Source organism: Lontra canadensis, unplaced genomic scaffold (genome assembly GCF_010015895.1).
Source record: "Lontra canadensis isolate GAN:19392208 unplaced genomic scaffold, GSC_riverotter_1.0 scaffold20, whole genome shotgun sequence".
NCBI classification, from domain to species: Eukaryota; Metazoa; Chordata; class Mammalia; order Carnivora; family Mustelidae; genus Lontra; species Lontra canadensis.
The window spans coordinates 2989158-3014132 of NW_022631014.1; the positions used below are offsets into that span (position 1 = coordinate 2989158).

Sequence of the window (24975 nt, forward strand, 5' to 3'; positions counted from 1 at the left end):
TGCATGAGTGTAATAAGTACATGGGGAACTACAGACCCATATAATGAAACTTCCTAAAATGTGTTTTATAGAAATGAATGTCATATTTCAAAAGTTATATCTAGAAAACGACCAAGAAGTACCCAGGTTAAAAAGCATACCATAAATGACTATTTTCTATAGAAATAAAAGGTATCTCCAGTGGTTTTTATACAGCTAAAAATTGTAAGCCTGGAGTTTTCACTTCCTTGAACAAAATCATTAGAAGTTCTCAAAATACAGTAAAGAATAAAAATTGACCACATTAAGTTTATACAGCTTTCTTAAGGAGCATTGAGAGTTAGTTGTCTTAAGAGACAAGAGACAAACCTAAGGGTTAACAAAAATGCCTATTGAAAATGCTCACCCTGGGAAGTTTTTCAGTCAAACAGGTTGCAACTCTGTCTCCAACAGGAATAACTTTTCCTGCCTAAGGGGAGAAACAAACAAACAAACAAACAAACAAGTAGTTGGTCATTGTCAGGAAAGAGGGGGAATATTTTGAAGAATGGCATTTATTTTGAATCTTGCCTATGCATCTAATGCTAGAAAGTTACTTTCAATGGTTTAACACAATTAAGAAAAAGATGCAATACAGCAAATCTAAAGTAATCCTGATTTATAATACAAACATTAAAGCTAAATATATATAAGTATACCTTTTTTACAGTGCTAGCTTTGTCAGTGATTCCATCCAGTTATGGGATCTCTGTGACATGCTGAGGGAGTCAACTTTCAGAAATAATGTTTATCAGTTGTATTATGTCATCAGTACAATGGGAGTATGGCTGTGTTCAAGCTAAATTCAAGATAAAATGTTAGGTACTTCTGAGTGTGTATGTGTGTGTGTGTGTGGTATGTTTGCATATGAGTTTATTTCCACCAACACCCTAACTTTTCACATAGGCAAATGTGTCACTTCTGGCCAAGCTCCTTCAGTGAATGGCTCCAATGCACTTGGTTTCCTTCACTTAATTGTTTTTTAGACTTCTTTTTTTTAAAGATTTTTATTTATTTATTTATTTATTCATCAGATATAGAGAGAGGAAGAGGGAGAAGCAGGCTCTCCGCAGAGCAGGGACCCCCAAAGTGGGACTCGATGCCAGGACCCTGGGACCATGACCTGAGCCAAAGGCAGCCACTTAACCCACTGAGCCACCCAGGCGCTCTCCTTCACTTAATTCTAACTCGGGTCTTATCTGTCCTTCCTTTGCCCAAGGCAAAGATTACAATTATTCCCAGCAATGCACTTTTTATCTATTTCTCCTTTGTCATTTCAAGGCAGCTGATCTTTACTTCTGGAAAGGATAAGTTTTGGGTTTTTTTAATTAACATATAATGTATTATTTCTTTTGGGGGTACAGGTCTGTGATTCAACAATCTTACACAATACACAGCACTCACCACAACACACCTTCCCCAATGTCCATGACCCAGCCACTCCACCCCATCATCCCCACCCCTCGAGCAATTCTAGTTTGTTTCCTAGGATTAAGAGTCTCTTGCGGTTTGTCTCCCTCTCTGGTTTCACCTTATTTTATTTTTTCCTCTCTTCCCCTTTGATCCTCTGCCTTGTTTCTTAAATTCCACAAATCAGTGAGATATATATAATTTTCTTTCTCTGATTTACTAAGCTAAGTAATTAGCTCAGCATAATACCCTCTAGTTCTATCCACATCATTGCAAATGGCAAGATGTCATTTTTTGATAGCTGAGTAGTATTCCCTTGTGTATATATACACCACATCTTCTTTATTCATTCATTGGTTGTTGGACATTTAGGCTTTTTCCATAGTTTGGCTACTGCGGACATTGCTGCTATAAACATTGGGGTGCAAGTGCCCCTTTGGATCACCACCTTTGTTTCTTTGGGGTAAATACTGAGTAGTGCAATTGCTGGGTCAGATGGTAGCTATATTTTCAACTTTTTGAGGAACTGTTTTCCGGAGTGGCTGCACCAGCTTGCATTCCCACCAACAGTTTAAGAAGTTTCCCCTTTCTCTCCTGTGTGTGTGTGTGTGTCATATATATACACATATATAATAATATATAATATATAACAGAATCTATAATGGAATATTACTCAGCCATCAAAAGAATGAAATCTTGCCATTTGCAACAATGTGGATGGAACTAGGGGGTATTACACTAAGTGAAATAAGTCAGAGAAGGACAAATACCATATGATTTCACTCATGTGGAATTTAAGAAACAAAACAAATGAACATGGGGAAGGGAAGAGAAAATAAGATGAAAATGGGGGGGAGCATAAGTGATGCTTCTGTAGGAAATAAAATGTAGGAAATAAACAGGATTGCTGAAGGGGAGGTGGGTCAGGGGAAGGAATAATTCAATGATGGGCATTAAGAAGGACACTTGATGCAATGAGCACTGGATGTTATATGCAACTGCTGAACAACTAAATTCTATTCCTTTTTTTAAAAAATTCTATTCCTGAGACTAATAATAAAGTATATGTTAACTAAATTGAATTTAAATAAAGAATTTTTAAATACCCTGATAGCTAAACCAAAAAATAAATAAATAAATAAAATAGGTTGCCTGGGTGACTCAGTTGGTTAAGCGTCTGCCTTTGGCTCAGGTCATGATCTCAGGGTCCTGGGATCAAGTCCAGTATTGGGCTCCCTGTTCCACAGGGAGTCGGCTTCTCCCTCTTCCCCTCCTCCCACTCATTCTCTCAAATAAATAAAATAAAATAAAATAAAATAAAGTCTTCAAATAAATAAAATTTGAAAATTAAAAACTAAGGGAAAAAAAACTTCCCATAATGAGTATTTTGGGTCTTCGGAGGAGCATGGAGAAATCAGGATGGAAAAAAGCAGAGAGATTAACAGTTGGGTGGATGGATGAATGTGTATTTATTTATTTTAACAGATATATTAAATAAATGGATGGCTAGATGAAAATATAGACACATGAGGTGTCTGCATATGTCCAACTCTTGGTTTTGGTTCAGGTGGTGATCTCAGGGTCATGAGATCCAGCCCCATATTGGGCTCTGTACTCAGCTCAGAGTCTGCTTAAGATTCTTTCTCCCTCTCTGTTTGCTCCTCCCCCACCCTGAATATGCTCTCTCTTTCCCTCTAAAATAAATAAACCTTTTTTAAAAACTGTATAGGGACACCTGGGTGGCTCAGCCGGTTAAACACCTGCCTTTGGCTCTGATCATGATCCCAGGGTCCTGGGATCACAGTGGAATCCTTGCTCAATGGAGAGCCTGCTTCTGCCTCTGCCTGCTATTCTCCCTGCTTGTGCTTGCTCTCTCTGACAATTAAATAAAATCTTAAAAAAAAAAAAAACCCTATATAAAGAGACACATGGATATAGATGGGATTGTGGAAGGTTTTTATTATGTTAAGTGTTGAGTGCAGAATTCCTCTTAGGGGAAGAACCATCGGTTTAAGAGAGTATCTAGATAACATCTCCGGGTATAAAAGAGGAAGCTCACAGACATGACTAGACAGAGAATTTAACTGCTTTGCTAAAAAGTAGGTAAAAATATGAACTATTGGGGTGCCTGGGTGGCTCAGTGGGTTAAAGCCTCTGCCTTTGGCTCAGGTCATGATCCCAGGGTCCTGGGATCGAGCCCCACATGGGGCTCTCTGCTCAGTGGGGAGCCTGCTTCCTCCTCTCTCTCTCTGCCTGTCTCTGCCTACTTGTGATCTCTCTCTGTCAAATAAATAAATAAAATCTTAAAAAAAATGAACTATTGATGGGCTAGACTAAGGAACGAAGGGGTAAAGGAAATAATAAATAAGACCGAGGAGAAGGTGGGAGGAAGAAAAGATCTTGAAGCTAGTGAGAGGCCAGGAGGCATAAGACAAGAAATCAGCCAATGAGAAGGAGTCCAACTTTAATGCCAAATCTTAAGTAAATTTTACTCATAAACTACACTATGTGAAAAAAAAACTTGCATAAAAAAGGATAAGGACTGTGTTGTAAATTGGGTTAAAGCAGAGTACAGAAAAGGGAAGAGATATACAAGTGATTTTTTAATTCAGCTAAAAATTGTAAGAAATCTCAGAAATCTCATGAAACATAAAGTCTCTCCCGCTATACCTGTTATGGGAGCTCCAGCCATTCTTTTAAATATTCAATGGAAAGATGGCCTCATTAGGCTGAAGAACATGGGGATACTCAGGCAGCTATTTATGTGAGTGATAGAGAGATAGAAAGAAGGATGGATTGATGGATGGATCAATCAGTCTGTGGCCTGTTGGGTAATTCTACTTGGCTGTCACTGGCTTCCCTTCCAAATGTTTGACAGTAGATAATCTTGGTTTTCATCATTGTAAACATTTTTTGGACAGAAATGCCCTTAGAATTCCTCACAGACTTGCCCACATGAAAGCAATTTGACTACAAATCAGCAGGACATCAGATGTCCTTACGCCATTTGACTGGAGACACAAAAATGGAAGCCATTATGTCTGATTTCTATCTAGAGTGTCATAATAGGTCTGACAACTCTCCCTCAGCCCACCTCAGTCATGGATCTTTTTTGATTTCAGTTGTTCTCAAAGGCCTATTCACCAATTTGAGGTATGAAGGGTAGCAGAATAAAGATTATTGTGAGCTGATTATTCTAAGAAACAGCAGATGAGAAAGAAGTGCTGAAAACAAGAGTAGAAGTTACCCTTTCATAAGGGATATTTACATTTTACAAAGGAAATTATTTGTAAAGGTATCTCCCTCTCTGTACCAGGAAGAAAAGAATGACTCTAAGTCTCCAGTCCTTTCAATGGCGAAGGCTGACTTAAATCTGCAAAACAAATTTTACCCTTGTTTACCAGCATTCTCCTGGCAACTCCCCAAAACTTGACTTCTCTTTGCCCCAACATCTTTCTTTTGTCTTTAACTTAAGATGGTATTTAAGGAGGTGGCTTGGGCCATCTCGGGGAGTTAGTCAGTCTTTCTGGGTATATTCCATGTATTCATGAGGTATATATATTTTAAAACTTCTGTTTGTTTTACTCTTGCTAATCTGTCTTTTATAACATTCAATTGATATACTATTATAGAATCATTTAAAATGATGTATATAAATAATTTTGAATGGTATAAAAATGTTCATGACAAAATGGGAATTAAAACAAAGATGTAAATTTGCATGATACAAATACACAGAATCACACCTCTATATGCAGCAGTAGGTACAGAATAAATAGACAAAAATTGCCAGTTGTGATTCTGCTTGAGAGGTGAGATTACAAGTGACTTATTTTGGTTGTACTATTCTCAATATTTTATTACTATGTATTGCTCTTTTATAAAGCAAAAGAAAACAATAAAATTACCAAAAAGTCTATAACCAACATCAACTAGAAGAAAAACAGCAGCAAGAGCACTAGAAACTAAAAATGATAATCAAGTACATCCAGACCCAAGACAGAATTTAGGAGCAGCTTTAATGGTCACCTTAAGTTTTACTTCCTGAACTCTAAAAGGTGGCTTAGAGTGATCCTAAGGACCTCCCTACCCTGAGAAGAAAAATTATCTTCCTGGAGACTTTTTGTAGCCACAGGGGGTATCAGAATCCAGCCAAGAAATGTAACCAAACAGTAAGTGTAACCCTACCCACCAACAAGCCAAAAAACACACTCTCTCATACTGTGAACTCCTAGCAAGGACCTCTTGCACTGCCAGGGATGAGTAGAGCTCCTTTGCACTGTGTTTCCCAAACTTTAATCCCATGAGCACTTATATTTAATGGATATATATATATATATTTTTAACTCTGCTGGCAAAAACTTGAGAAATGCTGGATTAGTAATGTACATTTAAATCTCGAAAGGAAGGATCATTTAGTGATTTTCCACTAATTTGACCTTGGAGGTTTTATTTATCTGTGACACGAAACTAACCTTGCATGCAAAGTCATATAGGAAACCCCAGCTGGAGTTTCATTTTTCTCAGTGTTTCTACTATTGACCTCATTTATAAAAATAAAAGTCATATTTTCCAAGGTTGGTAAACAAAGAAAAATCTCCATATAGGCAAGACAATGGGTTTTCAGTCACATAAATCTTGTCCTCTTTCTCTTAAAGATTTCTTCCAGTTACTATATCTCGACCACAGATTGATTTTAGAGAAAGAGGTGCTGCACCCTTAACTCTTGGGTTCAAACTTACATTAATGCCGCACAATATAACTATCCAAGGCCAGCCTGGAATAAATACTTTAACAATTACTGGTAGATTTTTCTAAGGGGAGAGAGAGAGAGGTAGATAAAGTCTCAAACCAAAGGAAGATAAAAGAAACTGTTTTACAAGAAGTATTTATCTACATCTTTGGGGTTCCTGCAGAAAGGACTCCCCACCTGAATTATCACTTACCTCCATATAGTATTGTTTTCGCACCTATCACCCACAAGGATAAGCCCATGCACCCCCAAGTTCAAGTCAAACATTTATACATAATACAGATACAGAGAGGATGACATCTGGTTCAAAAGCACTAGAAAAATGAAAGCCTGTTATTATTTTCTTTTTCTTTCCTTTCTTTCTTTCATTCTTTCTTTTTCTCTTTCTTTCTTTCTTTCAAAATTAACTTTTGTCTAAGTAATACATGTTCTTTGCTCAAAAATCAAAGGGTTGTAATAAAAAATGGCATTTCTCTCCTCCATTTGTACCTAGTTCTACTTTCTAGGGCCAGCTGTCTTCTATACTTTCAGCCATTTCTTCTGATACTTATCTTCATTTTTCTAAACCCTTATACTGTTATATATTGATTACTTTCAGATAATCAAAAAAATCAGATTAATTTCAGATAACTGCTATCCTTTTATGGTAGAAAAGGTTGTAGCTCTCTTCCACCACCATTACTTCCCTTCTCTCATCCTTAATATGGGTACATTATACTTTTTAATAAAGCCAACGGTGTTTATATTATCATAACTGTTCACTCTTGAACCAAGAAGGTATATTATATATATTATATTATATCAGGTTATATTATTTTTTCCTAGTCATAGCCTTTGCATTTGTTTTGTTAACATGTCTATTTCTAAATTTTTCCAAATGCTCCAACTGATCTGTCAAATTTCCAGAGTACTTTTGTTTGTTTGTTTTTTAATAAACTCCTATAACCCTTCCTCCTTCTGGTTTAATCTTAGCTGGCTGCTTTTAGGTCTGGAGCACAGCTCTTGTCCTGGGAATTTTTCTTTTGCCATTCTTCAGAGCTAAATTGCCCATTCCCTAAAACCCAACTATTACTCTTTTGGGTGTATACCCCCATTTCACTGAAGTAATTTCTTTAGTCATTTCCCAAGAAAGAATGCATGAAAAATCAACTTCTGATTCCATCTGTAAAAAACAAAACAAAACAAAACAAAAAAAAATGGGCTCAAAATGGAGCCACTTCTGTTTAGCCCCATGTCAGCAAACTAGGACTTGATATCTAACCTAATTGCAGTCTCAGCCAGTCCCAGGAATGGAATTTTAAATCATTCACTCTGGAATTTCCTGAACAACATTATTAAGGTCATCTGCTTGATAGACCCCACCCTTTCCCAAAGAAAGGTGACCTTGCCAGTAATAATCTTTTCTCTTTATTAATGACTTCCTTGTCCCCACCCCCTTCTGCTTATAAAAACCTTCCATTTTGTACAGCTCCTCGGAGCTCTTTTCCACTTACTAAAGGGGATGCTGATTGGTTCATGACCTGTTGCAAAAAGCCCATTAGATCTTCCAATTTATTCAGTTGAATTTTTTAACAGATTCCTGAAAATATCTGTATTCTATCCTTATGTTTGGTTAATAGTCTGGCTAGGTATAAAACACAAAGTAGCAAATAATTTTCTCAATTTTGAAGGCATTACCCAATGTCCCTTAAGAGGTGGTGTGGGGGGCACCTGATGACTCAGTTAATTAAGTATCGCCTTCAGCTCAGGTTCAGGTCATGATCCCAGGGTCTTGAGATCCAGGCCCATATCAGGCTCTCTGCTCAGCATGGAGCCTTCTTCTCCCCCTCCCTCTGCCTGTTGCTCCGCCAGCTTGTCAAATAACTAAAATCTTTAAAAAAAAAAAAAAAAAAAGGTGGTCTGGGACACCAAGTGGGCTCATTTAGTATAGCATGCAACTCTTGATCTTGGGATTCTGAGTTTAAGGCCTACAGTGGGCTGGGTGAAGACATTACTTGGAATTTAAAAAAAAAAAAAAAAAAAAAAAGAGGTGGTCTTGCTGTTTAGAAGTCTAATGCAGTTCTGGGACCTTGGGTGGCTCAGTCAGTTAAGTAGCTGCCTTCGGCTCAGGTCATGATCCCGGGATCCTGGGATCAAGTCCCACATCAAGCTTCTTGTTTGGCAGGGAGCCTGCTTCTCTCTCTCCCTCTGCCTGCCACTCTGCCTGCTTATGCTCTCTCTGTGTCAAATAAATAAAATCTTAAAAAAAAAAAAAAGCAGACATTAAAAAACACAAAGTCTAATGCAGTTCTGAATTTTGTTCCATTGTGTGTGACTTTTTTTTTCCATGTTTAAGTATTTAGAATCATCTCTGTATCCCCAGTTTTCAGAAATTTTGTAACAATGATGCATGCTATGGGTTCACTTCCCTTCATTTGGAATTAACTCCTTGTAATCTTAATTTGTATCCTAAATTCAAAGAAATTTTGCTGTATTTCCTTGATAACTTTCTCTACTTCATTTTATCTATTCTCTCTTTCTATACATTCTCTTTGTTATTGTTGTTTTTAAAGATTTATTTATTTGACAAAGAGAGAGACAGCAAGAAAGGGAACATAAGCGGGGGAGTGGGAGAGTGAGAAACAGGTTTCCCCGCCAAGCAGGGAGCCGACGACGTAGGGCCCAATCCCAGGACCCTGGGATCATGACCTGAGCCTAAGGCAGACGCCCAACAACTGAGCCACCCAGGCACCCCTCCTTCTGGACCTACTTTTAATCAAATGTATCTGAATATTTCTAATCTTCGTCTTAATGTCTGGGAAATGCCTTTTTTTTAATCCTCCTGATTTCATTGAATTTTTAGTTAGACTATATTTAGTTCTGAAAAGTTCTGTCCTTTTTTTTTTTTAAAGATTTTATTTAAAGTTCTGTCCTTTTAAAAGTTGCCATCTCATTGTATGGATGCAACATCCTTTATCTCTCAAGTAATCTCTTTTGTTTACATTTTCTTCTGTTCCCTCTGTGTTTGTGTGTTTCCTGTTACCTTGTTTTGGCCCCTTGCTTTCAAGCTGAAGTCTGATCATTATATTAAAAAGTTAACCACTACAAAGATGATTAGTAGCTCTATCTGTGTTGCAGGATTTGTTGAGTCTTGGGTTTTCCTATAAGGTGATCAGATGATGAGGCAGCCTTTATTTTGGTGGAATCCCCAGTATCATTTTTTTCCCTCTAGAATATTCAGAACTTCCAGAGAATAGTAATAATGGTAATAATAGCTGATAATTACAGACCACATAGCAATGTGCTGGACATTGTTCTACGTGTTTTATATGTATTTGTTTGCATGTATATTTTATATGTATTAATTCATTTGGTACTCAATGATTTCCACAAAGTAGGTGTGCAAATGAGGCACAGAGAGGCTGAGTGGCAGAATTATACTACTTAATATACTGGCAGATACTTGAACCAAAGCAGGCTGGCTTTCAAATCTCTCCTCTTACTCATGATCCTCCATTGCCTCTATGCACTGCCTACTGGTGAGAGGGCTGGCTTTCCTCCTCACTGTTGGCCCTCCTGGGGCCCACTGGGAGAAGAAGCTAGGGAAACCGCATTACAGAAAGTACACTTTGACTTATTAATGTCCCATTTGGGGGTGCTTGGGTGGCTCAGTGGGTTAAGCCTCTGCCTTTGGCTCTGGTCATGATCCCAGTGTCCTGGGATCTAGCCCCGCATCGGGCTCTCTGCTCAGCAAGGAGCCTGCTCCCCTCCCCCACAGCGCCCCCTGCCACCTGCCTCTCTGCCTTCTTGTGATCTGTCATAAATAAATAAAATCTTTAAGAAATAATATCCCATTTTCAGCATGGACCTATACCCCTGACTTCCCTTGGCCTTGGCATCTTTGACATTAAAAACTGTTTTGAGAAAATAAATCCACAGATTTGTTGGAAGGGAGGGAATCAGATTTGGTGTGGAGAGGTAGGGAGTCAGGACAGCACAGAATGGAAAAGTGGACCTAGAAACCAAACTGTGCTGAATATGAACATTCAACTAATCTTGACTTTCAGATCCAAGCTTTACTACACTTTCTTCTAAGGCCTGAGCTTCTCAGGGATTATTCCAGGCAAACTAGGTCATACATGGTGGAAATTACCACCTGATTTCCCTCAAATTTCATTTTCTTCCGTGCTACAAAATCAGTTGTCATATATCCATTGCCTCTTTTCTAAAGTTTATTGAAATTTCTTTTTTCTTCATATTTTATTTATTTGTCAGAGAGAGAGAGAGAAATCGCACACACAAGGAGGGGCAGAGGGAGAAGGAGAAGCAGACTCCCTGCTGAGTAGGGAGCCCAACATGGGACTCGATCCCAGGACCCTGGGATCATGACTGAGTCATGATCTGAGTCAAAGGCAGCTGCTTAACCAACTCTGCCACCCAGGTATCCCTAAAGTTGACTGGAATTTCTTAACTGTTGTCTCTCTTCTCTATTTTACTTTTTCTTATGGTTTATTATCTTAAAAAAAAAAAACTATTACAGGCATCAAAAATCAAAAAATTAGCACTGATATAACATTAGTATCTAATTTACAGACACCATTCAAATATCACCAGTTGCTCCAATATTGTCCTTTATAACAAAAGGAACAAACCCAAGAGTACAGTGTGATTGTTTGGTTCCTCTGAGCAGCAGATACCATGGTTAGGCATATAAGAGATTTATTAGGGAAAACACCTATGAAAGATAACAGGGGAGGAGTGAGTAGGGAGAACTTTCAGACTATGATACCCCTGAAAGGAGAGAGAGAAGGAAGTGTTAAGAAGGAAGAGCATGAAGGGCACCTGAGTGGCTCAGCTGGCTGAGTGACCAACTCTTGATTTTTGCTCAGGGTCTTGGGATCAAGCCCCGAGTCTGGCCCAGTGGTCTTCTTAGGATTCTCTTTCTCTCCCTCTCCCTCCATTTCTCTCCAAGCTCACACACTCATGTGTGTGCACGCTCTCTCTCTCTCAAATAAATAAATATTAAAGGAGGAGGAGGAGGAAGAAGAACTTCAGACTACCTCACAGTTCTGAGAAAATTTTGGCCAGCCCAATGAGTGGTTTCTGAGACTAAGTTTCCCATTAAAGAAATCCGTCCAGTCCTAGGATCCCTGTCATGTTCAATCACTGGGAGCATCAGTGTAGCAATAGCTTCATGGGGGCAGCAGGAAGAAGCTATCAGTTGGCCATGCTCCCCACAGCAGGTCCTCGTGAAGGGACGTAGGAGCCAGGCACCTCCATAGCCACCACACCTGCATAGCATTTAGTTGCCATGTCTCTTTTGTCTCCATCAGTTAGGAACAGTTCCTAATGTTTCCTTGTCCTTCACTACCCTGACATTTTTTGAGGACAGGCCAATTTTTTATAAAATGTCCCTCAGTTTAGGTTATTAGTGTTTTTTTATGATTAAAGTTATACATTTTTGTCTTGGATATCACAGAAACATTGCTGTATTCTTCTGTCAGGGAGGACACACTGTTAATCTGTCCTATTACTGATAATGTTAACTTTCGTTACTAAATGAAGGTGATGCCTGCTAGGTTTCTCTTCTATAAAGTTATGTTTCCTTTGTAATTAATAATTATTCATGTAAATATCTAGTTCCTCACCAAACTTACACCTACTATTTAATATCCATTAATGATTCTTGCCTAAATCATCACAACTATGAGATAATTGCCAAATGGTGACGTTCTAACATTCCATCCACTTTTATTAATTGGCATTATACTACAAGGAAGCTTTCTTTTCTTGCTATTTATTCAATCATTCATGTATTTACATGTGTCTAGGCTCATGGATATCTATTTAACTCAATGGCAATTTTATTCAATGTCCTAAATATAACAGTTTGGTCTACTTAGAGCTCTTTCAAGCTTATTTCTGTGCCCTTTTAACACATTTGAATTATTCTTTGAGAATTTTCTTAGTTTTTGGCTCTTAAAGTGTTCCAAGATCATATTGTAGTGCACCAACCCCAGAGTCAGCCATTCCTCCAGAGTCCTGATTCCTTTTAATACAGAATGGTATTAAAAAAATCAAGATCTGGGGATGCCTGGGTGGCTCAGTTGGTTAAGTGGCTGCCTTCGGCTCAGGTCATGATCCCAGGGTCCTGGGATCGAGTCCCACATCGGGCTCCTTGCTTGGCAGGGAGCCTACTTCTCCCTCTGCCTCTGCCTGCCTCTCTGTCTGCCTGTGCTCGCTCGCTCTCTCTCCCTCTGTCTCTGACAAATAAATAAATAAAATCTTTAAAAAAAAAAATCAAGATCTGGTTTTGGTGTGTTCATTGCTACCAGAAAAACATTGCTTCTAGGTCCTCTTAGAGGACAGAAGTAAAAAATGTATGTGTATATACACTCCCCACATACTAGCATCTTTATCAATTTTATAATATTCTATTTTGTTAAATACATGTAGATACATAGATATGGCTTTGGACATGGACACATACCACGAGGTTCTACCAATACATCCAAATACAATCCAATACACAGGATTCCTTTTATCCTTCTCCTTTTCATATTAGGGTAACTTTTTTCTCAGTGAGAAACCTGGCTCCTATTGTCCTCAGTATACCCACTTATTTTCTCAGTCTTCTGTATGTAACCAAATTCCCAACTGCACTGACCAACTCCTCGCTCAGCCACCCCCTTTCTCAGTTCCTAATCACACCAGTCCAGCCTCATTTGGCCACCTCCCCAGTCAGTCCCCATTATTACAGCTTTCAGTGACCATCTCATGTGATTGGTTCCCAAGATTCAGGTCAACTCAGGAAGATTGATACAAGACATTTTTAACTACTGAAGACCCACTGACCCATAATCATCACACCACCTTCCTCTTACCAAACTCAGTGTGGGCTAGCATAATGTCCCATCTCTCCCACTGGGCCTTGGTCAAGATCACTCTGTTTTACCCAGAGATAACCCTAATTCTGAATTTCTTAGAGAAAAAGTTAGGAGTGATAACATTAATTTCTTTCTGCTCAGAAGGCCCTGAACCTATATGCAAATGAAACCACCCATTTCTCAGATTTCTACAGACATTGGTTCTTTGCAAATTCTGACAAAATGAATATTTTCTGCAAATAGCTATGAGGTACTCTTAGTGAATAGGAAAAATAAGGCACCCCCATCACATGACATTTATATTATAAAATCATTTGTCAATCTCAGGTCCATAGACTCTAAGTTCCTTGAAAGCAGGCATTTTTGTAGCTATAATGCCTAAATACTGTCAAGTCATTGTAGACAATATAGGTTTTTTAACCTTTATTTGAACCTCTCCTTCCTTTTTCCACTTTGTACCTCAGGGCTCAATACTGTTTACCAAGGCACTTTGTAAGATTCAGTTCTGTCTAATAACTCAATGTTTCTGTCATAGTCAGTGCATTAATGGTGATCAAGGGACAGTCTCAGGATGTCTTGGAGAAATAACCATTTAGAGATTTTGATCTCTACCAGAGTGCTAAGAGCCAAGAGCCCTTTTATGAGCTGCATAGAGAGGAACTCTCTTTATCAGAACCTTTTTAGTTCTTGAAGGACACTCTAAAAATCTCTCCGCAGGCCACCATTTCTTGGAAACTTTTCCTGAATACAGGTCCTTGTACTATACCAATGACTGTTTTACTAGCAGGACTAGAAGGCTTAATGGGGGTCTCATAAATCCATCAGAGCAGACCTTCACATACAGCTCAACACCAACTTTGGGCAGCAACTTCAACAGGATGAGTGTCCTTCCCATGAGATATGTCTGTTCCCCTTCCCTCAACACCAGAAAGGCCTCTGACTAAGATGAGCTCCCCAATTCCCTGAATACACCTTAATGCAAAGCAATTGTCCTCAAGGATTTTTAGTGGGTTCTTCACAATAGGAATTTCCATCTGAACACTCCTCACAGTAATGTGCTTGAAACTGGGTTTTGAACTCATCCATATGCACTTCCTTCCTTCGTTAAGACTGTATGAACTCAGGGTCACCAAACAGATAACCATCTCGTCCCTTGGTGAGGATGTTGAGGGATCGCCTGTCCTGCCCCTTTCAGCTATGTGAATTCTACCAAGCCTACCAAGAAATAGGTAGTATACATAATGGATAAACAGTTACAGGCATTATGTGAGGGTAATAAGATTCTGGGTGTTTTCATTCCTGTTTTCTAAAATATTGTTATTTTTGTTTTATAGTAAAAATGGATATTTAAATATTAAAATTATTATTTCTAGTCCACACTAATCTTGACTTCTCTTGACTTGTACCCTAATTTCATTTCCTCCTGTTTATCTAGAAGGCTTCCCAAATCCTTTTACCAGCATTACTCTCACACCAAACTCAAAGAAATATGGTACAAAAAGAAAACTACTGTACAATCTTACATGGGATCATAGATGCAAAAATGCTAGCAAAATAAGAGCAAATCAAATCCTGGAATATGTTAGAATAATAATATATTAAAACCAGGTAGGACTTAGCTCAAAAATATGAAGATGGTTTGCTATTAGAAAATTAATGGTTTTAATGTAGAAAACACATATTTCAGCAAATGTGGGGAAAAGTTCTTCAAGGTTCAAACTCCATTCCTAACTTTTAAACATTTTTAGCAAACTGGGAATGAATATAGGTATCCTTAATTTGCTATATCAGAAATCTCCAGCAAAAATAATACTTGACATTGAAACATAAAAATCATTCCCATTAAAATTTGAAAAGAGACCTCACTTTCAATATTGCATTATTGGTCATAAGCAATGCAATGAGATGGGAAATAGAGATAGGAGGTGTACATACTGAAGAAGGAAAGAAAGTATCGATATGATTGCCTACCTAGGAAATCCAAAAGAAATAATTGTTAGGTAGGACGCAAGAAATAATTGTTAGGTAGGACGCAAATAAGAGGTTTGAAAACTATCAGCAGAAGGGAGGAGGGGAAGGGACAAAAGCGGGAAAGGAATGTGTTTTGTTTTGCAGAGCCAACAGTTCCAGCCAAGGAGATGCTTAACTAGGTGTTTCGCCAGCTAGCCCCTTGCTAGGTGTGTCCTGCATGGTAACACCTTGAGCCAGTTTGAGCTGAACTGGATGGAGGTGAGGACCTGTGCAGAAACCCCCTCTGAGTTGTCCTAAGGATACCTTTAGTTCATTATAATACTAAGTTCCCTTCCTACGAGCAGAGTTTCTGTCATTTTTTGAACATACAATGTATGCACTAGCACGTTTACATGCGAGGCATGTGCAATTAAACCAAAAGTGCATATGCAAATTCCCTGTCCCCACTCCCAATACACTGAATAAAAGCTTCCTATACTAACCCCATAGGGAGACAGTGCTTTGAGAGCTATTTCCCTGTCTTCTTTCTTGTAACAATAAAAAGTTCTTTGCTTTCCAATATTTCCTTGCGTTGTGCTCAACTTGATGTAGCCCAAGCAGCAAACCCCTTGAGTTCACTTCATAATGAGAAGCAATTAAGACAAACAGGAGTTGACCAAGATGACCAGATACAAGAATAACAATGAAAACAAACATATGGAACAATTTTCAGTCTCATCACAAATCCAATAAATGTGAATTAAAACAATGCCTTACAAATCATTATTAATTTTTAAAATTCAGTGGTACAATCTTTTAGAAAGGCATTTGGCAACAGTAACTAGAAAAATATCCATCCTTTGGCTTCTGCTGAAACTCTATCCTAAGGAAATATTCCAAGACATATAAAAAGATATATACATAAAGATGTTCACAGGCTATTTTTATAGAAAAATCTGGAAAAAATCTAATGTCCAACACGAGAGTAAAGTAGCTTAAAAATCATATATTAGCTTAAAGAAATACTGTTTTTTAGCATTAAAAGATCTTTTAAGGTCTCTGTATTAACACTGAAGCTGTATTAAATGATAATTATTGAAAAACCAAGAAAAACAATTTGTATGTTTGGCATAACAACTACCTAAAAACACATTTGCAAAAAAGTGTCACAAGAAATGTAGTATAGTCAAGAATTCAGACTCTTGAGTCTGAAGTTGTGACTTCAAATCCTGGGAATACCACTTCCTAGCTATATGACATTCGCCAAATTATCTAATTTGCCTCAGTTTCCACATCTGTAAAATGGAATTTAATAATAGCAGCTGTCTCATAGTTTCGTTATGACAGCCAAAGAATTTATACCTGGCAAAGCTCCATGAGTAGTGATGTTGATATGGTAAACTGCTAATAAACATTCATGTGAATGCCGCAGAATGGTAGGCATTGTGTGAGGGTAATAAGATTCTGGGTGTTTTCATTCCTGTTTTCTAAAATATTGTTATTTTTGTTTTATAGTAAAAATGGATATTTAAATATTAAAATTATTATTTCTAGTCCACACTAATCTTGACTTCTCTTGACTTGTACCCTAATTTCATTTCCTCCTGTTTATCTAGGATCTGGTTCCACCCATTATTTCCTTTGTATTAACTTAAACTTCTCTACTGATTCACTAAATAAATAAATAAATTCCTAAGTGGAGTCTTTACTCCCTTCTTTTCACTGTCACACTTCTTAAGGAAAAAACAAAATTCACAATAATTTTCTCTAATTTGAATTTCCTGTTCACTCTTCAGTATATTGGAATCTGAATTCTCTCTCCATTATGCCATTCTACCAACGTTGCTAATTTCCTTAATGTCCAAAGCTAATTAATCTGTATCCTCTTTACCCTATCACAGGTGTTTTAATACTGCTAGTCACTTTCTCCTTGAAACTGTCTACCCTGTCCTATCACACATAGAAAGAAGGATGTGAGAGGAAGAGGAAGCACAGGTTTAGAATTGCCTCTGTTGGAAACCAGAAGCTGGTATCTGCCCATGTGTGAGATCAGGTCTGAAGCCATAGACTGTGGAACCAATCCAGAAAGAAGAAGCAGGCGTGGTCAGGTGAAAGAGTGTGGCTGGGGAAATCCAATAAGGGAACCAGAAAGCAAAGTGGGTCAAAGACAAAAGAACACTCTGAGTCCCAAGGGGAACAAAAAGTCTGCAGATATAGAAAAAATTCTGCAGAATCCCTCTGACCACTTTCAGCAGAATTGCATTGTCAAATCTCAGTGTGTGGAGTCTTTTATTCTCAGAATACCTCAAGGATGCTTCTTTTTTTTTTTTTTTTAAAGACTTTATTTGACAGAGAATGAGAGAAGGAGAGAGAGCACAAGTGGGGGGAGCAGCAGAGGGAGAGGGGAAGCAGGCTCCCTGCTCAGCAGATCGATGCGGGACTCGATCCCAGGATCCTGAGGTCATGACCTGAGCCGAAGGCAGAGGCTTAACCCACTGAGCCACCCAGGTGTCCCAAGGATGCTTCTTTTATGTTCCTCAATACCACCCTCTTGGACTCACTTTTTTCTTCTGTTCGTTCTCCAATTTAATCATCCTGCCTTCTTTCATCATATATTTACTAAATGACCACTATATGCCAGGCATTATGATATGCCATGAAGCTGCACAATAAATAAGGTAAAGACCCACTCCTCAAAAGCTCACCTAATTGACAATTCTTTCTTTGACCACTGCATAAATGTGTTTCCCAAGGTTCTTGCCTAGATTCTTCTCCTATCCTACCCATGGCTCCAACTGTCTCACATTACCAACCATAACCTTGGATTCTTCATCTGATATCTTGCAGATATTTCAAATTCAGGATGGCCAACACCAGATATTCATTTGCCACCAAACCAGAAGAGATCATTATCAAACTAGAAATCCCTAAGTCATCCATCAGCTTTCCTAGCTTTCCTTTCTTTCACCACATAGAAGAACAACCGGAAGGCAATTCTTTTTTTTTTTTTTTCTTTTTAAGAACTTTATTTATTTATTTTATTTTATTTTATTTTTAAAGTTTTTTTTTTTCCTCTTCCTCCTTTTCTCCTCCTCCTCCTTCTTTTCCTTCTTCTTCTTCTTCTATAGGCTCCACAGCAATCACAGAGCCCAACACAGGGCTTAAACACACAACCCTGAGATGGACGATTGAACTGAGATCAGGAGTTGGAGGTTTAATCAACTGAACCACCCAGATGTCCCTGGATGGCAATTTTTAACAATATCATCTACAAAGGCTTCAAAATTGCACTTTCCTCTCTATCCTAACTCTACATAAATTTTCATCCATAATTACTTTGATAAAGCCTTCTAACGTTTTCCTGTCATCCAATATTACCCCATTCAAGTCCACCATTACTGCTGATATCAAAATTATCTTTCCAAAAGGCAGATTTTATCCACCATTGCTTCTGTTTCCATTGTTCTGGATGTTTAGATTTCTTCCACATATTCCGTTTTCATCTGTATCTCTTAACACCATGCTGGATAAAAAGAGTTGCTTATAATTCTCAGATACAAGAAACTTTGGTCATGTTCTCTGCCTTTCTTTGCCAAAAGTGCTCAAATCTTTTTTTCCATCCAACAAGTTAGTTCAAATGAGCGCAAATTTTTTTTTTTAAGATTTTATTTATTTATTTGACAGAGGAAGAGAGATCACAAATACACAGAGCAGCAGGCAGAGAGAGGTGGGGGAAGCAGGCTCCCCGCTGAGCAGAGAACCCGATGCGGGGCTCAATCCCAGGACCCTGAGATCATGACCTGAGCCAAAAGCAGAGGCTTAACCCACTGAGCCACTCAGGTGCCCTGAGCTCAAATATTTCTAAATTAGCTCATATTACTTGCTCTGCAAAGCCTTCCCATCTCCTTCAAACAGAGTTGCCCAATCTTTCCACTGAGCTCTGCGCTTAGAGTATTATATCTACTAAGGAAGAATCAAATTTGTTTTCTACTCATTTGGAAACCTATATAACATTTGTTCAGTTATCAGTCTCTAACATTAGAATGAGTGTCTAAACCGAGAGTGTATGGATAATGTGGTTTTTGTTGTATATTTTCTTGTATCCAGCAAAATGGCTACTACCATCACTAGTCTTTGCTGGAAGAATAAATAATCACAGAATATATAATCAATGGGGGAATTTTTTTTCTTTCATTATATGACTATTAGGATACAACATGTATCTTGGTGAAAGGGTTGAGGAAATGCAGATTAATCAATAAAATGAAGGTCAAAGGAGAAAGGCAGGAGAAGTCAGGAGGAACCATCGGTACGGTACACACAGAAAACAAAGCTGACATCTAGGAAGGGAGGCAAAAAATGAGAAAATATCAGACAAAGTGAAAGCTTGAAAGAATCCAATGGAACAAGGAATTATCAGCAGCTCAGCGAAATCTTTGCAATTTGACTCCGTGAATCCAAACACGTCTCATCAGTTTATCATCTTGATAAAGACATGGATATACAGAGTTCTTAGGGAAAGTACTAGAAAAAAACACTTACAGTTGGCCAGCAAGGCATCCGATCAAAGAATTTCCCAGAGTATATGGGTCTGATGCGATATGGAGGTTCTATTCCTGGCTCAGTGTTTTCAGCCTCCTTTCTCTCTTCAGGTTGTTGGGCAAACTGGCTCTCAGAAGGTTCTATCACCAAGCCTATTTGGGGCCCTGGCTCTTCTAGTTTGGGTAGACCAGTGTCCACCTCCACAGGAGGCTTCATCTCTGCACTGGGCTTGATCACCACACAGGTCTCTTTTCCCAGTTCCTGTCTAGGTTCTATATCCAAAGTAGGCTGCTTCCCCAGTGAAGCCCTTACCCCTCCATAGGAACCAGCCACAGAACCTCTCCTGCTCCCTAGAGCCTGTGGACTTTCGCATACCATGCCCAAGTGAGGCTGTATGATCCTTCCAGAACACCCTGCCAGAAGACAGTCATTTTCTAAGCCCATTCTTCCTGGTAACATACTTAGAGATTTTGTTTCCTGGGAGGCTGAGACCCCATAGACTCCTAAATTACTCTTCTCCGGGAGGGTCCTAGAAAGATTCTGTATTTTTACTTTCATTTCAAGCTCCTTGCTCAATGGAGATTTTGTTTCTGGTGATGCTATCCTCTCCTCAAATTTATTACTATCCAGGAGGCTCTCCCTACATGAGAAATCTTCTTTTCCTAATCCCACTCTGAACCCTAACTCCGTGGGAGATTTTGTTCCCATGAGGACCCCCCTCTCTCCTGAGTCATCCTTTCCTTTGTCCGTGAGACCAACCTCCATACTCTGGGGACATTTCCTCTCGGACACCCTCATTCCTCCAGCTGCACTCATCTCTAAGGGGAAAGCTGCACCTGGCTCAATGTAAGTTCCTAAGCCCTTGGGGTGCCCCAACCCTTTAGGTAACCCCTCTCTCACGAAAGAACACATCTCCACTCGGACTCCCTGCCCACAGCTTCCTGCCTACCAATTTACACCTAGAGGAGTTCACAGACGAGCGGCAGATGAAGGTCTGTTTACTGGGTTACCTAGGAAACAGGGGCGTGGCTTGGCGCGCAATTGTTTCATCAGGCTGGTCCCTACCCATATCTCCCACTCTGTCTCGGTCTGTTTCTCTCCCTCTCCTTTCTCTCCCTCTCTCCCTCTCTTCTCTTTTCTTCCTCCTTCCTTACTAGATCTGGGGGGCAAGAAAACTTGAAGGATATGGTCTTGGGCACTAGAGAAAATGCTCACCAACTTCTCTACCGTTTTGCAAGCAACTCACTCTCCCTAGGACGGGTTTAGCCACGGGCTGCCTCCTGGCCATTTGCCTATTAATTTTACTGGCGAACAGAGAATAAGTAGCCATTTTTCTAGTGGTGACCATTAATTTTAGGTCCTTCGTTATGCAAGAACATGCATACTGCATGTAGTTCTTTTAGCCTAAAGAACTACCTTGAATTCTGTTATTATATTTGGTAGCTGCAGTACAGAAACAAAGTCTTTGAGAACATTTACACTTTAATAACCAGGCTTTAAATAACATTTAAATAAAGTTTGAGATGCATACTGACTTTAAAATACTGTGGCAAACTCAAATTCGTTTTAAGCACGGGTTTTTTTGTTTGTTTGTTTTTTGGGTTTGTTGGTTTTTTTTTTTTTTAATATCTTATCTATTTGAGAGAGAGTGTGTGTGAGAAAAGGGTGAGGGACAGAGGGAGAAGCAGACTCCCTGCTGGGTAGGAAGCCCTATGCAGGGACCCATCCCAGGACTTTGGGATCCTGACCTGAGGCAGAGGCTTAACAGCCTGAGCCACCCAGGCACCCCAGCATGGGATTTTCTTTAAATTGTCAGGTTTTACATTTATTTATTTACGTATTCTCTTCACCCAGGGTGGGGCTTGAGCTCACGACCCCAAAGTCGAGTAGCATACTCTTCAGACTGAGCCAGCCAGGCAGCCCCCTTTGTCAATGAAAGTCTATTTGGTGAATATTTGTAATGTTCTACACATACATGGGAAATACAGCACCTAGCTTGGAATCAGAACAGAATTTATAGGATTCCAGTCTTTTAGAAACTATGAAGGACTTGTAAAATTTAAAATTTAAAAAAATGCATAGGGGATATTATTTCACATTTGAAAACATTTGTATACTGTAATTTTCAGATAATTAATATAAATATTCTTCTCCCCTTAAGCATCTTAAATGATTTGATAGCATATAAATGAAGGCATGTCTATGTATAAGCATTCATTCAATTCTTTCATTTTACAAATAACTATTAAGTACTTACTTTGTGTCAGTGCTAGGAATATTGTGAAATACAAGCCAATCCCTATCTCTTGGAACTTACTTTCTAGTGGGGATGGATAACTATCAAGTAAACCAATAAATAGGATCATTTCACATACTGACAAGTGTAGTGAAGAAAATACTTTCCTATAAAGGGATGCTGCTTTAGAATTTGTGGGCTTAGAAGTTATTTGAACTGAGGCTTGCTTTAAGCCCTGCTTTTTAAACATGAATAACTCAAGTTCCCACAGTCTTTTTCTTATTGCCTTGCCACTATGCTTGCAATTCCTTCAGTTAGAATTACCTTCAGGTTTGTCTCAGATAGTCCCAGTTAAAAGAACATTACCAGTCATTACCATCTTTGATTCATTCTTCAACTACACAATGGTGGAAACATTTCCCGGAAGAGAAGGTAGAAGATACAGATACGTAAGAGTGCTGGGGATGATAGATGCAAAGTACTAGGAATTTGTGTGTGGGTATTTAGAGATTTGAGAGCACAGGAAGCACTGAGGGCTGTGTTCAAGTCTGTAATTTCATTTAAGGCCCATCCACTTTGTAGCTTCCTTAACAAATTATATCAATAAATAGGATTCCACATTTGACACTAAAAATATACAATTATCTGTTATCCTCAGTTACCTGGGGGTGAGAAAAAAAACACAAGCATATTATGAGTGGCAGCACCAAGAGCAAAGATGTACTGTGGCATATCAGTCTCTCCAAAATTGCCAGTGGAACTTAGAAGTGCTAGCCACGGGAGCAGCCCTCTTCAAGGCAAACATTATGACTAAACTATAAAATACTGTGAAATGTATTTATGAAGGGGGTAAATTAAAAGACAAAATTGGTAGAAAAAATAAATGAGGAAGCATTATCCTAGAACAATGAAATGGGGTGTTCCTAACAAGTTATAAATTACACTATCCATGTGTTATTTGTGAGGACTTCCTCAGTCAAATGCTCATCATTTTAAATGCAATTAAGTTCACAAATATTTTGAGGTCCCTATTGTCAAAGATCCTTTGTGAGGAATTGAAATGATGGATAAATTGTTGTCTTGGTCCTTAAGAACTTTAAAATGCTAATAAGATTTTATTTATTTGTTTGTTTGTTTGTTTATTTATTTATTTATTGGAAGAGAGCAGAGAAGGAGGGAGAGACAGAATTTTAAGCAGGCTCCACGCCCAGTGAGTCAGGAGGCCTACTCAGGGCCTACTCCCCCAATGAGTTTTAGATTCCCCAATGGGAATAAAAATGTGAGGAGAAAAGTCTAGGCACTATAAAATAAAGCAGATAGATATTAGAACCATCATAGAGAGTAAAGCAAAGTATTGAAACTATTGGAAAAAGATAAATCCAGTAGAAGTACAGTTGACCCTTGAACAACACAGTTTTGAACTGGGCAAGTTCATTTATATGTGGATTTTTTCAATATATCAGAAGATTTTTTGGAGATCTGCAAAATTTTGAAAAAAAAACTTGCAAATGATATTGCCCAGAAATACCAAAAATAATAATAATAATAATGAGGAAGTTAGGTATTATTGTAAGAGTAGAATATGTAATAAATATAACTTATAAAATATTTTATTGGTAAGGCTTCCAGTCAACTGTAAGCTACTAGTACTTAATTTGGTGGGGGGGGCATCAAACATTACATGCAGATGTTCAACTGTGTGGGGAGTTGGTTCCCCTAACACTTGCATTGTTCAAGGTTCAACTATATTCTCAGATGTGATCAAGAGCATTTGGTTTCTTGGCAAAAGTGAAACGGGCAGTGATGAACATTAATGGTGTTCTGGGAGGGAGAGAACAAAGTGATTAAATATGCCAAGATGAGAACACACAGGCAATATTCTGGGAACACTGGGTATACTGGTATGATTAGGGTACAAAGCAAGAGTTTGGGGAGAGGGAAACTATAGAAATAGAATGACAGAAATGTGGGTTGGGCCTAGAAAAGAACTTTGGACTCTATTTTGCAAGTGAGTTATCATTGAACATTTTTGAGGAGAGTTACTGGCTGAAATGCAAAAAATGATTGAAAAGATGGGACTATGCATTAATTCAGTTTATATGAATACTACCATAATGCTAGGATTAGATCACAGGTGTTGGGATTAGATCGCAGATTCGGGGATTAGAGAAATTTGGGTATTAGAATGGACAATGGTTTATGAAGGAAAGTGGGAAGAGGGAAGATGATTTTCCCCTTTCAAGTCCAGGTGACTGGAAGTCTGTTAATACCAGTCAACTAAGCAGGAGATCTGGGCTGGAATAGGTTTGTTTTGGGATATAGTGTTAACATGCCACAACTGATGTGACATAGCCTATTTCCTGATTCTTCCTTGGATTGTCCAAGAGGTACTAACATGACTAACACATTACACTGGAACAAGCTCTTGAGGATAAAGTGCCACAGATACCATTTAGGTATGACACATTATGCTCTTCTGGTTAGTAACTGGGGAGTTGATCTAGAAGACTGGCTGTTCAAGGGTTGAAATCATCTTTGTTGCATAATGTTGACAGAGAATCCCCAGGATACCTTACCCTAAGTATACATCCTAGACAATGTTGATGTTCTCAAAACAGGGCTATACATACAAAACCGTAAAGTAGCCCTTATCCTGAAAGAAAGTCAATTTAACATTCTACCAAATTACAAAACGAATTATTTTGTTTTGTTTCAGATACCTGGCCGGAAACTACTGTATGAAATTTAACCAAAGAGTGTGTTATGTAGATCTGCAGCGGAGGATAATGTTTTGAGGTTCGGGTTTTTTTTTTGTTTTGTTTTGTTTTTTTTACTGGAATCCTGCGTAAGAACTCAGGACCCAGCTTGCATATTAGAATACAATTTCACTAGCAGTGGTGATTTTGTACAAGTTACACCATCTCTTTGCTTCAAATTCTTTACCTTTAAAACAGGCACGCCTCACTCATTAATTACACAACCATGACTAGAGACTCCCAGCTGCCAGGCACTGTGACACACAGTGTTGAGGACCACTTTGGGGAGCTAATACTCTAATGTAGGAAGGCAATTAGTCTCAGATATTCATTTGAGTGAGGCCTTGTAGTGTAAAAGTAAAATAGGATAACTCGCAAAGGAAAATCCTTAATAAAAGCAAGCTATTATTTTAAGATTTTCTCCCCCCCACCACAAACAGGTAA

At 38.6% G+C, this 24975-nt stretch overlaps 1 protein-coding gene across 2 annotated transcripts in view; it reads right to left on the reverse strand.

Annotated features, from left to right (window-relative positions):
• Nucleotides 1-24975, reverse strand: part of EFHB (EF-hand domain family member B) — a 56843-nt gene that overhangs the window by 31421 nt on the left and 447 nt on the right. The window contains exons 1-2 of one of the 2 annotated variants that reach the window (XM_032860934.1): nucleotides 19540-20507; nucleotides 386-448 (exon numbers count right to left, since the gene is read on the reverse strand). In XM_032860934.1, coding sequence (XP_032716825.1) covers nucleotides 386-448; nucleotides 19540-20451 — 975 coding nt within the window. In that variant the 5' untranslated portion in view covers nucleotides 20452-20507. Of the gene's footprint in view, nucleotides 1-385; nucleotides 449-19539; nucleotides 20508-24975 lie in introns of those variants that run through there. The other variant, XM_032860935.1, reaches the window with a different exon arrangement.